We start from the raw sequence: 14,347 nt of genomic DNA on the forward strand, positions 1-14,347 counted from the left end.
CACTTAACCGCTAAGCCATGGGGCCAGCCCTATTTTATGCTTTTTGATGCTATTGTAAATGGAATTGTTTTCTTAATTTTTTTCAAATTTTTCCTTGTTAGTGTATAGAAATGCAACTGATTGATATCTTGCAACTTTGCTGAATTCATTATAGCTTTTATTTTTAATTCTTGTCTTTTTCTACCAGCTCTAACAGAACTGGTGCTGGTGGGCATTCTAGGTATAGTCCTAATTTTAAAAGGAATGACTTTTGCTATTTACAGTTAAACATGTTTGTTGGAGGTTTTCTCTGTAGATACCTTTATCAATTTAAAGAAGTTCCCTTCTGTTCTTAATGTCCTAAAGGTTTTTTTCAAATCAAGAATATTGTTTTTTACACACAATGGAATACTATTCAGCTATAAAAAAGATGAAATCTTGTGATTTGTGACAACATGGATGGACCTTGAGGGTATTATGCTAAGCAAAACAAGTCAGAGGGAGAAAGTCGAATACTATATGATCTCACTCATAAATAGAAGATAAAAACAACAACAACAAACAAACACCTAGATACAGAGATTAGATTGGTGGTTACCAGAGGGGAAGTGGGGAGGGAGAAGGGGTGACAGGGAACATGTGTATGGTGATGTATGGTAATTAGTCTTTGGGTGATGAACATGATGTAGTCTACACAGAAATCAAAGTATAATGATGTACACCTGAAATTTATATAATGTTATAAACCTATGTTACCTCAATTAAGAAAGAAAGAAGGAAGGAAGGAAGGAAGGGAGGAAGGAAGGGAGGAAGGGCAAGGGAAGGGAAGGAAGGAAGGGGAAGGGAAGGAAGGAAAGAAGGAAGAAAGAAAAAGAAAGAAAAGAAAAAGAATATTGTTTTTCTTATTCAGTGCTCTTTCTGTGTCAGAGGGCTTTTCTCTTTTATTCTGTTAATATGACGATTTGCATTAACAGATTCTCTAGTATTAAACCAACTTTGGGTTTCTGAAATGAATTAACTTGGCCATTATGTGTTTTTTCAACTTTAGTGAATTTGGTTGTTAATGTTTTATATAGGATATTTGCATCAATATATTTATAAGTGAAATTGAGTAATTTTATTTTTTCATACTGTTTATCTGGTGTATTATCAAGGTTATGCTAACTTCATAAAATGACTTCAGGAGTATTCTTTTTTGTGTGTGATTTTGGGGAAAAAAAGATGCATGAATTAGAATTATATGAAACTTGAATGTTTGGTAGAATATGCCTGTAAAACCACCTGTCCTGAGTTTTTTTTACTTTGTTTTTGTGCAAAGCATTTAAACAATTGATTCAGTTTTTAAAAAGATTATGTCAGGTTTTATATTTCTTTTTGAGCCAATTTTAGTAAGATATATTTTCTAGGAATTTATCCATTTCATCCAAGTTTTAAAATTCATTGTGATAAAATCATTCATAATATTTCTTATCTGTTTAATCTCTGCTTTGTATTTATATCTCCCTTTACATTCAAGATCATTTCCTTTTATTTCTTTACCTATCGTCCTAGAGATTTGTCAATTTTGTTGGTGTTTTCAAATACTTTAATGGGTCTATTTTACTTTCAATTTCTGTTTAATTTCTGCTCTTATATTTATTATTTTTTTCCTTATACCCTTTTTGAGTTTATTCTACTATTCCTTTTTCTACTGTTTCTTTTTCTAGTTAAACACTTCTCATTAATTTTTAGCCTTTCTTTGGCTGGCCCGGTGGCTCAAGCGGTTAAGTGCATGCACTCTGCTGCGGTGGCCCGGGGTTCACCGGTTTGGATCATGGGCGCGCACTGACACACTGCTTGTTAGGCCATGCTGTGGCAGCATCCCATATAAAGTAGAGGAAGATGGGCACGGATGTTAGCCCAGGGCTAGTCTTCCTTAGCAAAAAGAAGGAGGATTGGCATTGGATGTTAGCTCAGGGCTGGTCTTGCTCACAAAAAAAAAAATTTCTTTTTAGCCTTTCTTCTCTTCTGGTATAAATATTTAAGGTCTAAATTATCCTCTCAGGGCCACTTTAGTTGCCTACCACAATTTTGGATAAGTAGGATTTGATTATCATTCAGTTATACATGTTTTATATTTTCCATTATGATATTTTCTTTGACATTCAGGTTAGATGAAAATGTGTTTTCTAATTTTCAAATATTCAGAGATTTTTAGTTACCTTTAAAAAAATCAATTTGTAATTTAATTGTTTGCATTGTTTTATTTCCCTACCAAAGTTTTGTCTGTTTATTCAGATCTCCCCTGTAATATTGTTTGTTTGTTTAAATGCTGTCTTGACCCAGTTTTGAGGCCCTGGCTAGAAGCCAGTCAGTTCCCCTTTTTGAGCAGTTAGGTCCACACTCCAGTCACTTCCTCTGTCAGCCTCTCGTACTCCGGGGCCACGGGAGACTAGTTCACCCTGGACCAGGTAACCAGGTATCAGATAACTAGGGACAGTCCCTCTACCCCAAGCCCACAAAATTATCCAAATCCCATCCCACCTTCCCACCCCCACTTGCCTTCTATAAGCTTTCCCCTGTTGCTCCAGTTTGCTGTTACTCTGTCCCTGGGTACGTCCCCCCTGTGGCCCTGTCTGGCAGCCTTCTCTCACTTTAAGCTGTAAGTAACAGGTCTGATACCAAATCTTGGGTGCTTTACCACCACTGCTCTGCAGCTGAGTCCCCTGAACCTCTTCCAGAAGGCCTTGAGATTTCCAGAAGGCAATGTCAGTTGGTAAGCCAGGTGTGGCCTGGGGAATGTAATTGGATGTCTTTGGTGTTGAAATAAGGCTTGGTACACCAGGGGGCGCTGTAATCTCAAGTGATTGCTCCTCGTCTTATTGGAAGCCTATGGGGTGCTGCATACTACTTTGCTCTGGGGGAGGGTTTCCCCTCTGGTATTTTGTGTTGGTCTGCTCTTCTCTGGTCAGGTTTCAGAAATTCAGCTTAATGGAAGATGGCGTCCATGAAAATGTCAGGAGTGTGGGTGTTAGCCCTGGCTGTGTTTCTGGCTGTGTTGTCTTGAGCACTCCATCTCCCTCTCTGGGTTCTTATTTCCCCATCTATGAAATCAGCATTACTAAAAATCTGATCCTTTCTTTCAGGTGCGAGTATTGTTTAGTTCTGAAACCCTCACTGGTGGGAAAACCTATTTAGTGTTTCTCCAGGACAGTAATGTTATTACTTGGCAAACCTGAAGACTGACTTTCTCCAGTGCAGTAACCTTTGCAACTGGGAAACCGGAAACCTGCTTTTAACCTGAACACTGACTCAGAAATTGAACGTGGCCCACTGAGTCTAAATCCAAATATTTCCTGGATTCCTAGTTATGGGTAAGAGCAACATGCCAGGCTCAGTTGTTTTAAGAGAGGAAGCTATTCCTGTGCATGTTATTTATCCTGCTAATTTTCACTGCTAGTGCCATTGTTGACCATCTATCTGTACCAGACACCGTGCTAAGTGCTTTACAAACGTTAGCTCATTAATCCTCCCACAATCACCCCTTTTTATAGATGAGAAAATCGAGGTTCACATAGCTAGTAAGTGGTGGCACCGAGATCCAAACCCAGACTGAGCAGGCCTCAAAGCATGTGCTCTCAACCAACACGGACACGGGAGCTCGTGCTTTCCTTCACTCAGGGAACCGGGATGCCTATCATATGGCCACGGTCAGTCAAGGGAGCACAAACTGGCTTGCAAGGGATCATCTCCAGACCCAATGGCCAACAATGACTTACGATGATTTGGACCTCTAGATATCATATGTTCTAGAACCTTAACACTCCTCTCCCCAGGCCAGGGTCTAGGGAGACTCAGGCAATGTGCTCAGACGGGCTTGCGCAGGGCCTTGCCAGGGTGTGAGCTTTCATACCTTTCACACTGTACCCCTCAGCTCTCTACCTTGTCCCTCAAGGTCTATAATTCTATGATAGAACCTTCCTCATGCTCTCCATTTCTAAAAATATGTTCATTTTATGAATTACTTTGTATAATGGGCATAGATTCACTGGTCAGACATGTTCGGGACTTTTTATTCTATATCTGCTTCCAGAGTTCACATGATATTAGCATTGGAAAGCCCCCCCAGAAGCACTGAGGTAAGGAATTGTGTTTAACCTGAACCCAAGCCTGGCATTCCCCAAACTTATTTGACCACAGATCTCCATTTCTTTTTCACAGGATATCTATGAATCTGGTGCCACAGTTCACTCACTGGGGAATATTACTCTAGCTTAGGATTTCTCAATCTCAGCCCTACTGACATTCTGGGCTGGATAACTTCTTATTGTGGAGGGCTGTCCTGTGCCTTGTAGTATTTTAGCAGCATTCCTGCCTCTTCCCAGTAGAAGCCAGAAGCAACTCCTCCCACCTCAAAAGAAAACATCTCCAGATATTGCCATATGTGCCCCCGGGGGCAAAGAGCCCAGTTGAGAACTACTGCTCTAACTCATGCATTTTTTTTTTAATTTTATTTATTTTTTCCCCCAAAACCCCAGTAGATAGTTGTATGTCATAGCTGCACTTCCTTCTAGTTGCTGTATGTGGGACACGGCCTCAGCATGGCCGGAGAAGCAGTGCCTTGGTGTGCGCCTGGGATCCGAACCCAGGCCGCCAACAGCAGAGCGCACGCACTTAACCACTAAGCCATGGGGCCGGCCCTAACTCATGCATTCTTAATAGAGGCAATATTGCCCCCAAGAAGCAAAATTTGTTCTTCAGGGTGAAAAATACCTTTTTTAATGTAAAAGCACAGATGTACATATACTACATACACAGATATCCAGTTTATCTGTGGTATTAAAATTTCATGGGGAAGTATTGAGGAAAAATATGTCTGAAAAGACTCCTTAGGAGAGGTGATGATAAAAAAAAGGTTGATGAATACTGCTCTAGCTCAATTTTGTAGTTCCTATTCATGCAACTTCCTCAAGAAAAATGACTTTTGTGGCTTTTTAAAGCTGAACCAAAGAGCTAAGCAACTGTACACACACAGAGGGAAAACATTTGGAAGCTGGCAGAAGCTGAGGATACGATCTACAAAAGACTTAGGACTGATGTCTGCCCCTTGACTATGACTGCTACGCAAACCCAAAGAAACTCAGCCAAGATCACTATCAATGGAAGCTCCACAATTTCTAAGTAAAGGGGCTTGGGGGAAGGGTCTTCCTGCTGCAAAAGGGGCTTGATGCTATGTTGTCATGTCATTTTACACATGATTGAGGACACGTCAATTATTGAATGTGTTTGACTGAAGCCCTCCAAGTCACTGCCAGACACACATTTGGATACGTTTTTCTTTTCTCTACTCTGAATATCCTTTTTCTTGAGCGTATCTGGCCTCTCACTCTGACCTCCTGAGATCCCACTTGTTTGGAGGACATCAAACATCTCGATTACGTGCCACTGCACATCCACGATGGGGAAATAACAAACAGTCCACTGATCCAGAATATAAAGAGGATTTCTACTGCATATAGCCAGCTAAAAGGAATTCTTTTAAATTAAAAATCCAACAAATAAATTTTAAAAAATCAAAAGTTTCTCTTGTTAAAAACTTACTTCATTTTCCTCCTTAATCTAGCAGAGGCAGACCTTCCTAGCTTTCAGTTTTGGGAAATGAGTGACTAAGAGTCACTAAGAGTCACTCATTTTCTGCTTCTTACTTCTATCAAAAAAACCCACATGAACTCAGCATAGATGGGTAAAGGATAGATTTGGTGCTCACAGGAAGCCACGCGCCCTTCAAAGTCACTTGTCTTTCTTAGCGCTGCACTTCTTGAGCAAGCTTGGCACTGTCTCACAGACCTTCTTCAGAGCCGTTTTCAGAAAACCAAGGTAAGTGGGGATGGGTCCATTCTCAGGGCCTCAGGCCACGTGCTGCTTTCTAGCCGGGTGTGTGGACTTTGGAAGCACTGACAGCTGGCCAGCCTCTCACCCAGTCCCCACACTCAGGCATCTTGGTCATTCTAGTGCTCACAGTTGGCTCCTGTCTTGGAGGTCACACATGATCTACCTGTACCCACACTCTCCGAGCCCTCATCTGACTGGCATTCATATATGCAGCACTCTCTCCCTGCACACATCTAACCTAAGTCCACGTGCTCAGAATACACAGATAATTTTCATTAAACACATAAACTTTTCTGCTTCTTGACCCTATCAAGACTCCCAGGTCAAGAAACACCACACAAATCAGGCCTACAGAATAATTCCAAACATTTACCAGCTGTGTTTACTTTTCTTGTTCTGACAATTTCCTAACTCCTCAGCCTCTTTTATTCCTTTAATTTTCACTAGTAAAATGATAGAAAGAGATCAGAATTGTCCTTCATTTAACTAGAATTGACACTCATGTAACAAATTTTTTTGGAGACTCTGCAATGCACCAGGTCTTCAGCATATATTTGCAGGAGTAAACCAAAATCTTTCTCTTGAGAAACAACGTGGTTTGGGGGTTTGGGTGTGTGGTGGTGGGGTAGGGGGAGGGAGGGAGTAGATGTGAATTACCAAACAATGTGAAAAGAGTTTTAATAAGGAATATCAGGGTGCCATTAAAAAAGAAGCAAGAGGAGGTGGCTTTGAGTCAAAAAGCCCTCATCCCTGAATTGCTCTGATTCGCATGTGAATGTGTATGTAACTTTAAGAAGGTTTTAACCTCATGGGCCAGTTTAGATACGAAATGAGGATGTTTGGGGAGGTAGAGATTTTAGTTCTGCCTATGATGCACCTTTTCTAGGTCTGTCATACTAATTTCCACTCTGATAGGATTCAGTGCATAGGATTGATATGTGGTTTTGATGAAAAGACCAAAAATTTCCTTCAATTTACCCAGCTGAGTACTGCAACCTTCCAAAGGGCCTTGAAAACACATTTGCTGCATTGATGTCCAATTGGTAGCTAGCCACCCAGGCCTGGAAGGCCAGGCATGTTCCCACCTAAGATGGTGCTCTAGAGCAACCCTGGGACTTGGCAGTGGTGTGCGGGAGCCTATTTGCACCATCTCTCAAGAGCCAATTTTTACATATTCAAGAATTTTGTGAGGCAGTTGGTAGCTTGACCTTGGTCATGGTGGGAGTATTTACACCATGGAAACCAGCAAAAGCGATAAATCAGAGCCTCCCCAGCCCACCCATCCAGATCTGATTTACCAGCACATCACTGGGGTTTGGGGCCCGAAGAGCAAGTTCTATACATAGCTGTGTGGTCTTCGGAAGTCATTTCACCTCTTTGAATCTTTCATGAGCCATCTACACCGTGGCTCAGTATGCTTGCTTGGCTTAGAGTACCATCTTTTTGTTGGGGGGCAGGGATAGGGACAGGAGGGTGAGAGTGGGATTAAATGCACAATACATATAAACATGCTTTGAAATCTATAAAGTACAAAGCATGCAAGAGGAATTAGAATTTTTATTGAAAGGTAAGTGACCAACCTGGTTTCCTTCTAGCCTAATGAAAACAATTACTGAATTTTTGGAGTTATAATCTGAAGGGGAAAGATGCATAGATTTTTAATCTTTTTTTTTTGGCTTTTATGTCAGAAAGGCCCTGGGTGCAGTACTGTTGGGGATATCAACTTGTCTCGTCATTCCTGCAAGTGATTTCAGTAACCCTAGACTATCTTTCAGAAATACATCCTTAAAAAATGCTTCTTTGAAAAAGAGGTTTTACTATCCACACTTACAAATGGAAGAACTGAAGCTCCCCGTAGAGGGGTAAGAAGAATGGTGGAGCTGGAATTGAATCTGTCTGACTCCAAAGGGCAGGACTGTTTCATTTGGCTGCACTGCCCTGTGAGGAACTGAGCCCTTCAAATTGGGAAGGTTGGGAAGGGTGTATAATGATCCGGGGCAAAATATTAAGCAGCTGTGCTCTGCATTCAGCACCGTTTTGATTTGTTTTTGTTCTTATTGAAATCTTGCTTGCTCTTCCCCTCATTAGCTTCTTCTGGTTGGGTTCAGATCTGCCTTGAGGAGCCTGTAGGTTTGAAAATGAACCCCACGGATATAGTAGACACCACTCTGGATGAAAGCATCTACAGCAATTACTATCTCTATGAAAATATCCCCAAGCCTTGCACCAAAGAAGGCATCAAGGCATTTGGGGAGCTCTTCCTGCCCCCACTCTACTCCTTGGTCTTTCTGTTTGGTCTGCTTGGGAATTCCATGGTGGTTCTGGTCCTGCTCAAGTACAAGCGGCTCAAGTCCATGACTGACGTGTACCTGCTCAACCTTGCCATCTCGGACCTGCTCTTTGTGTTCTCCCTCCCTTTCTGGGGCTACTACGCTGCAGACCAGTGGGTTTTTGGACTAGGCCTCTGCAAGATTATTTCCTGGATGTACTTGGTGGGCTTTTACAGTGGCATATTCTTCATCATGCTCATGAGCATCGATAGATACCTGGCAATTGTACACGCGGTGTTTTCCTTGAGAGCGAGGACCTTGACTTACGGGGTCATCACCAGCTTGGCCACATGGTCAGTGGCTATATTCGCCTCCCTTCCAGGCTTTTTATTCAGCACTTGTTATACTGAGCGCAACCATACCTACTGTAAAACCAAGTACTCCTTCAACTCCACGAGGTGGAAGGTTCTGAGCTCCCTGGAGATCAACATTCTAGGATTGGTGATCCCCTTGGGGATCATGCTGTTTTGCTACTCCATGATCATCAGGACCTTGCAGCACTGTAAAAACGAGAAAAAGAACAAGGCGGTGAAGATGATCTTTGCTGTGGTGGTCCTCTTCCTGGGGTTCTGGACACCTTACAATGTAGTGCTCTTCCTGGAGACCCTGGTGGAGCTAGAGGTGCTTCAGGACTGCACCTTTGAAAGACACCTGGACTATGCCATTCAGGCCACAGAGACCCTGGCTTTTGTTCACTGCTGCCTTAATCCAGTCATCTACTTTTTCCTGGGGGAAAAATTTCGCAAGTACATTATACAGCTCTTCAAAACCTGCACGGGCCCTTTTGTGCTCTGCCAAAACTGTAGGTTCCTCCAAATTTACTCCCCCGACACCCTCAGCTCATCTTACACACAGTCCACAGTGGATCATGATCTCCATGATGCTCTGTAAAAAATGAAAATGCAAAAAACAGAGTTAATAATCTTCCCAAATTAAGAGCTTACTTAAAATTGTATTATAATAAGAGTTCCCTGAGCAAGTGTCAGGAAGAAGACTTACGTCCATTGCAGAAAGTGGGCTTTTCCCCCTGCAGTCAGCTTTCCTCTAGCCATATACGAGTTCAGCGAGGCAGGAGTTCTCCCGGACTTGAGGTGTCCTTCCTCACACCAGGCTTGCCTGCAGGGGGTAATAAACCTGAGAAGAATTCTGAGCAGTGTTTCAGTGAAGTTATAGATAATATTGGAAGGAGAAGACCACTCCCTTCTAATCTGAACTAATGGGGTTCTCCAGAGGCAATCGCGGAGAATTGACTAGTGGAGTAAATTGCTACTTCTTGCTGTGAAAAATAGTCCCTTTAATTAATTTCTCGCTTTTGTGGAACAATATAGAAAACTTTGACATGCTGTCCTAGTGTTTTTCTAATAATATATCTGAAGCATGATGTATTCCATGAAGCCAAGTGTATGCAGACACGAATAGTGAAGTAATGAACTTAGATCTTGATTCTTTTATTGTAAAGGATTATTTGTTAATGGAAGCCAAACTTTTTATGCTGATTACAAGTATAAGGATGTGAAGGCATTAGCATGTTCTGATTTCCAAACATGAAACACAAGGCATTAAAAAATCCAAACATACTTGTGGAAATTCAAACACAGTTTCATATGCTTGTGAACAAATTTTGTTTTAATTATAACAGATGAATATTCAAAATTTAAAAATAATAATAAGACTAGGTACTTTTATTTGGGGTCTGTTACTTGTTTACAAACAGTGCCTTCAAAACTAAAAATAACAAGGACTAATAAAGTATGACTTCCTTAATCATTTTGAAGTGCCTGCCATCATGTGAGGGAAGAATAATCAACTAAAAGTTATTGCTGGTGTGGAACAAAAATGACTGTCAAAACATTATGAAATTGCGAAAAGTATCAACTTCTCTTTTAAAGTTTTGGCCCTGGTTTTTAACTTTCGGAAGACTCAATAGTTCAGTCAGTCATTTCTTACAAGTCATTTTAATCATGTAATTAACCATTTTATATCATTAAGATAAATCTCTGTTCTTACAGCCTTAATTAATCAGAATTAAGTAAAGACTTTAACAAAGTCTGGGGAGACCTATAATCCCTCCAAAACCAAAAACCTTTCTGGCAAACTATTAAGCGAATTAACCAGTTTAAAATGCTTCTGTAAGTGTACACATTATTGCATGCTCTACATTTATAAAGAATGCATTTCCAGAAAATTTATTTTCAGGAAAGTGATTTTAAAAGGGTAAGTTGATGTTGCCTTTATAGAAAAAAATAAAATAGAATGAACTTTTGTATAGTCCCACTGAGTCTTTTCTCCTGATCATGTTGGTGTTTGATCTCCCGAGGGGAATGAGAATACAAGCTGCTGACATTCCTACTGCCTCACTTAATCAAATTTGCTACAACATCTACATGTTGTAGACATAGACGCGCTCAAGGGGAGGAATCAAAGGGTTCACCGATAAGCTCTCCACTTGGGGTGGGGAAAGGAGGTGCCATGGTGTTGTAGTGCACTTGGAGATCAGAGTGGATAAGAAGTGAGGGGTGGGCGAGGTTCCTAGGCAGTGTTTTCCTGAAAAACTTCTGCATGGTGTGTTAGGGTCTGCCAAATCCTCACTTTGCATTCCCTGTGAGCCTGAGTATGTTACTTTTCTCTCTTAGCCTCACTTTCTTTCTCATCTGTAAAGCAGAATATATTTCAGAGTGATTGAAAGAAAGAAATCAAATGATTAATGCAAAGCACCTATGTTCCTAGGTCATCGATAAAGGGTGGTTTTGGATCTGCCCAGCCAGTGGCTGCCTCCACTTTCCTTGAGCTTGTAATTTTATTCATTTAATCACAAGGGGACAGAAATTTTAGGACACCAAAAGACAAAGACTGGCCAAAGGAGTTTTACTGGCCCTTCGTTCCCCGTCACGTACAATGCGAGGCAAGGGTGAGGTGCAGTCCACACAGGTTCCATCCTTCCACCTGGGGGTGGGGGCCATCCATAGCCTCAAGACACTCAGGGCTTCCCTTGTTCCAAAGTTGGCAGGATTTTCCCTCAGGATGGGAATTTAGACGCTCTAGTGACACCCAAACATGACCCTCTCAGTACACTGAAAAGAAAATTTCTTCCCATTCAGTAACAGAAACATAGAAAGAAAGCCAGCATGATTTCTACACAAGGGTGGGTTTAATTACAAATTTTCAGACATCAGACCCATTCGCTCCCTGTCGCAACATACATAGCTTCTGGGGAACACAGACTAGGCATAATTTGTTTACAAACAATAGAAACAGGTTTGCTTTTGGGGTGATGTAAATATTTTGGAACTAGATAAAGATGATGGGTGGACAACATTGTGATTGTACTAAATGCCACTGAATTGTACATTTTTAAATAACTAGTTTTATATTATGTGAATTTTACCTCAACAACAACAAAAAGAGTAATAGGAAATAGCCTTGTCAGTATCTGCCCCACACTAGGCACTCAAATTCTATTGAATAAATAAATTTCATCTGCTTTCCATGAGAAGGGAAAATACAAGGTGATGCCAAAAGGTCTTCAGACCTTCAGGGAGATTTTTCCTAAGAAACTCATAACACTTTGGAACATTTGATGCAATTAATTCCTAATTGTTGAACGTCTATTTTGTGCCAAGCAGAACGCTAGGTTATGGAGAGAATAATAGGGTAAAGGAGTAAGTTCTGCATTCATGGAATTTACAATCTGATAAGGGAAAACACAGAACCAAGATCAACTATAATGCAAGCAGGACAGATGTGATAACAGTTACAAACGAAATGCTTTGGGACCCCAGAGGAAGGAGAAATTGATTAAATTTCAAATTTTTGTAATACAATTAGCTTTTAAGTAGGCTTTTTAAAGGGAGCGTGATTTTGATGAACGGAAGGGTGGAAGGACATTCTAGGTGGATGAAATAGCAAATGAAAAGGCAGGGTGGTGTTAAGAGCCTACTGTGTGTTCAGGGAGTGATGAATAGGTTTTTGTAGTTAAAGTGAATATGTGGTGAATGGGGAAGAGGAGCAATGTAGGGAAAGATAAGACCAAAGAGAACTTATAGACCTACGAGGCAGCAGTTTTGAGCTACTGAGTCATCCTGCATTGGGCCTGAGAAGACCGATAATGGATGCTGTGGTGTGCTGGTCATACATCTCCTGTTCAGGACTGAAGCACTCATTCTACCAGCTTCCAGGAGCATTGACAACTGACAGCTCACAGCTAGTCTCCTTTCAGGGTTGTCCTCTCTCGGGGCAGCTCATATTCAGTGACTGGATAATGAGGGGAAACACTTACTTTCTTATCTTAATTTGGGACAACTCTGAAGAGCCATTCCAACTCTGGAGCTCCACATAAGATTAGCTGAGGCCTCTGTTACAACTACATGGCAGTTCAACTTTTCCTATTGCCTAGTGCTACTTCCTTCCTGCCCTCAAAGGTGTTGTTCCCAAGAGGACTCCCCATTAAATCTTTTCTATGCTAATATCAGAGTCTCAGAGTCTGTCTCCAGGAACCCCCCAATCTAAAACAAGGACTTTCAGATCACATAGGGGACAAGTGAGCACCCAATATAAACGGAAAGTGACCCCAGGTGTGGGAAAATGAGGAGGCATAATCTTTGCTTCAGGGATGTTGTTTATTCATTGCTCTCTGGCCATCAACCCCACTTGACTCCGGGTTCCTGTGCTTCCATTAGTCAGCCTCATCTTTGCTCCCATAATTTGCCTGCCTCAAGCCCTGAAGCATCTTCCCTTACGCCGCTCTCTTTCTGTGACGGTCATTCTCCATCTCTACCCTTGGCCATGCCACAGCTACCTGACATCCTATATCCTGTGCCCGCCAGTGACTTCCTTGGCTCAAATGAACCAGACACAGCTCCACACATTTTTGGGGTCGCAGTACTTTACTCCTTAAAAGTTTACAATGGCTGCAAATTCCCCTTTCAGAAAATCAGAAATCCACCAAGTGCTTTCATATATTGACACTCATTTCAGCCTCTTCTTAAGTAGATAAGGTTGGTTTTAGTACCCCAAGAAATTGACATTCAGGGGAAACAATATTCTAACCATGATTGAGACTAACTCCACCAACAATAACCACCACCTAACTGCCTAGCAAAATGCCTAGCACAAAGCAGTTGTTCAATTATTTTTTACTGAATGAGTGAATTTCCTTATCTCTTAATTAATTACTCTACACTGGCAATTCAAGTTTCATTTTCACTACACAAAGTTCACCAGTCCTCTCTCCAAAATCCCCATTATGTTTCTAATAAAACTTTATATGACAGAGTTCAACGATTGATTGAATTGCCTTCTAGTTCCAGAAATTAGTGGGCGGTCTTTGGGTCAAAATTACTTCATTAAGACTTTTGGTATGAACATAGCTGCAGAAGTCTGCATTTTCACCTTCTCTGGGAAATTGTAAAATAACGGCAAAAAGAATGAATTTTAAAACCCACAAACTCCATTTTTAATCGAACTTGGAGAAAGACTTTTCAGACTCTGAAATAGAGGTCAGGTCTGCTAAAAGCGGCCAATACCAGGCAAAAACTGTATGGGAAAAGGTGAAAAGAAGGATGATGAGAAGTTGCAGCAGTGACAGACCCCAGAGAGCACTGCACATACGCATTTCCTGAAGGGAGGGAGACACCACGAGGTGCAAGAGAGAGATGAATGGGACTTGTGTCAGAAGCCCTCCTAGTCCCGCTTTGGTTCAGAGAAGCAGTGGTGGCAGATTTGCCAGATTTCAAATTTGCGGGAGGGAGTCTGTCCCTGGGGCAGTAGAAAAGAAGAGAGCTGTCGGGTTGAGAAAACAGCTAGCCTGGAAAACTACTGGACCCCCCGTGTCCCCACCACATGCACACACAAATACAAAGGTAAGCATACTTAACATTTCAAAGATAGACACTAAGAGAAACAATATTGACTATAATCAGGATAAGAATACTATAGAAGTATAGGAATATAATATTTTATTACCTTGATCAAATATATTTATTCCAGCTCAAAACTCTTAATGGGGCACTCGAGAGGCATCCCAGCTAAAAATGAAAGAAAGGAATACCTACTATCACCACTTCTATATAACATCACACTGGAGGTACTAGCTTCATGCTATAAGAGGAATAAATTAGAGGTGTAAAAATTGAAATAGAGGTACATTCTACAAAATCCCTGACCGGTAT

At 41.3% G+C, this 14,347-nt stretch overlaps 1 protein-coding gene across 1 annotated transcript; it reads left to right on the plus strand.

Annotated features, from left to right (window-relative positions):
• The first annotated feature begins 5,747 nt into the window (after positions 1–5,747).
• Positions 5,748–10,418, plus strand: CCR4 (C-C motif chemokine receptor 4). Its single transcript, XM_058549241.1, has 2 exons — positions 5,748–5,835; positions 7,939–10,418. The coding sequence occupies exon 2, from the start codon at positions 7,989–7,991 to the stop codon at positions 9,069–9,071; it is 1,083 nt and encodes a 360-aa protein (XP_058405224.1). The 5' UTR covers positions 5,748–5,835; positions 7,939–7,988; the 3' UTR covers positions 9,072–10,418.
• The last annotated feature ends 3,929 nt before the right edge of the window (positions 10,419–14,347 follow it).

The sequence above is a fragment of the Diceros bicornis genome, chromosome 2 (genome assembly GCF_020826845.1).
Source record: "Diceros bicornis minor isolate mBicDic1 chromosome 2, mDicBic1.mat.cur, whole genome shotgun sequence".
In the NCBI taxonomy this organism is placed as follows: Eukaryota; Metazoa; Chordata; class Mammalia; order Perissodactyla; family Rhinocerotidae; genus Diceros; species Diceros bicornis.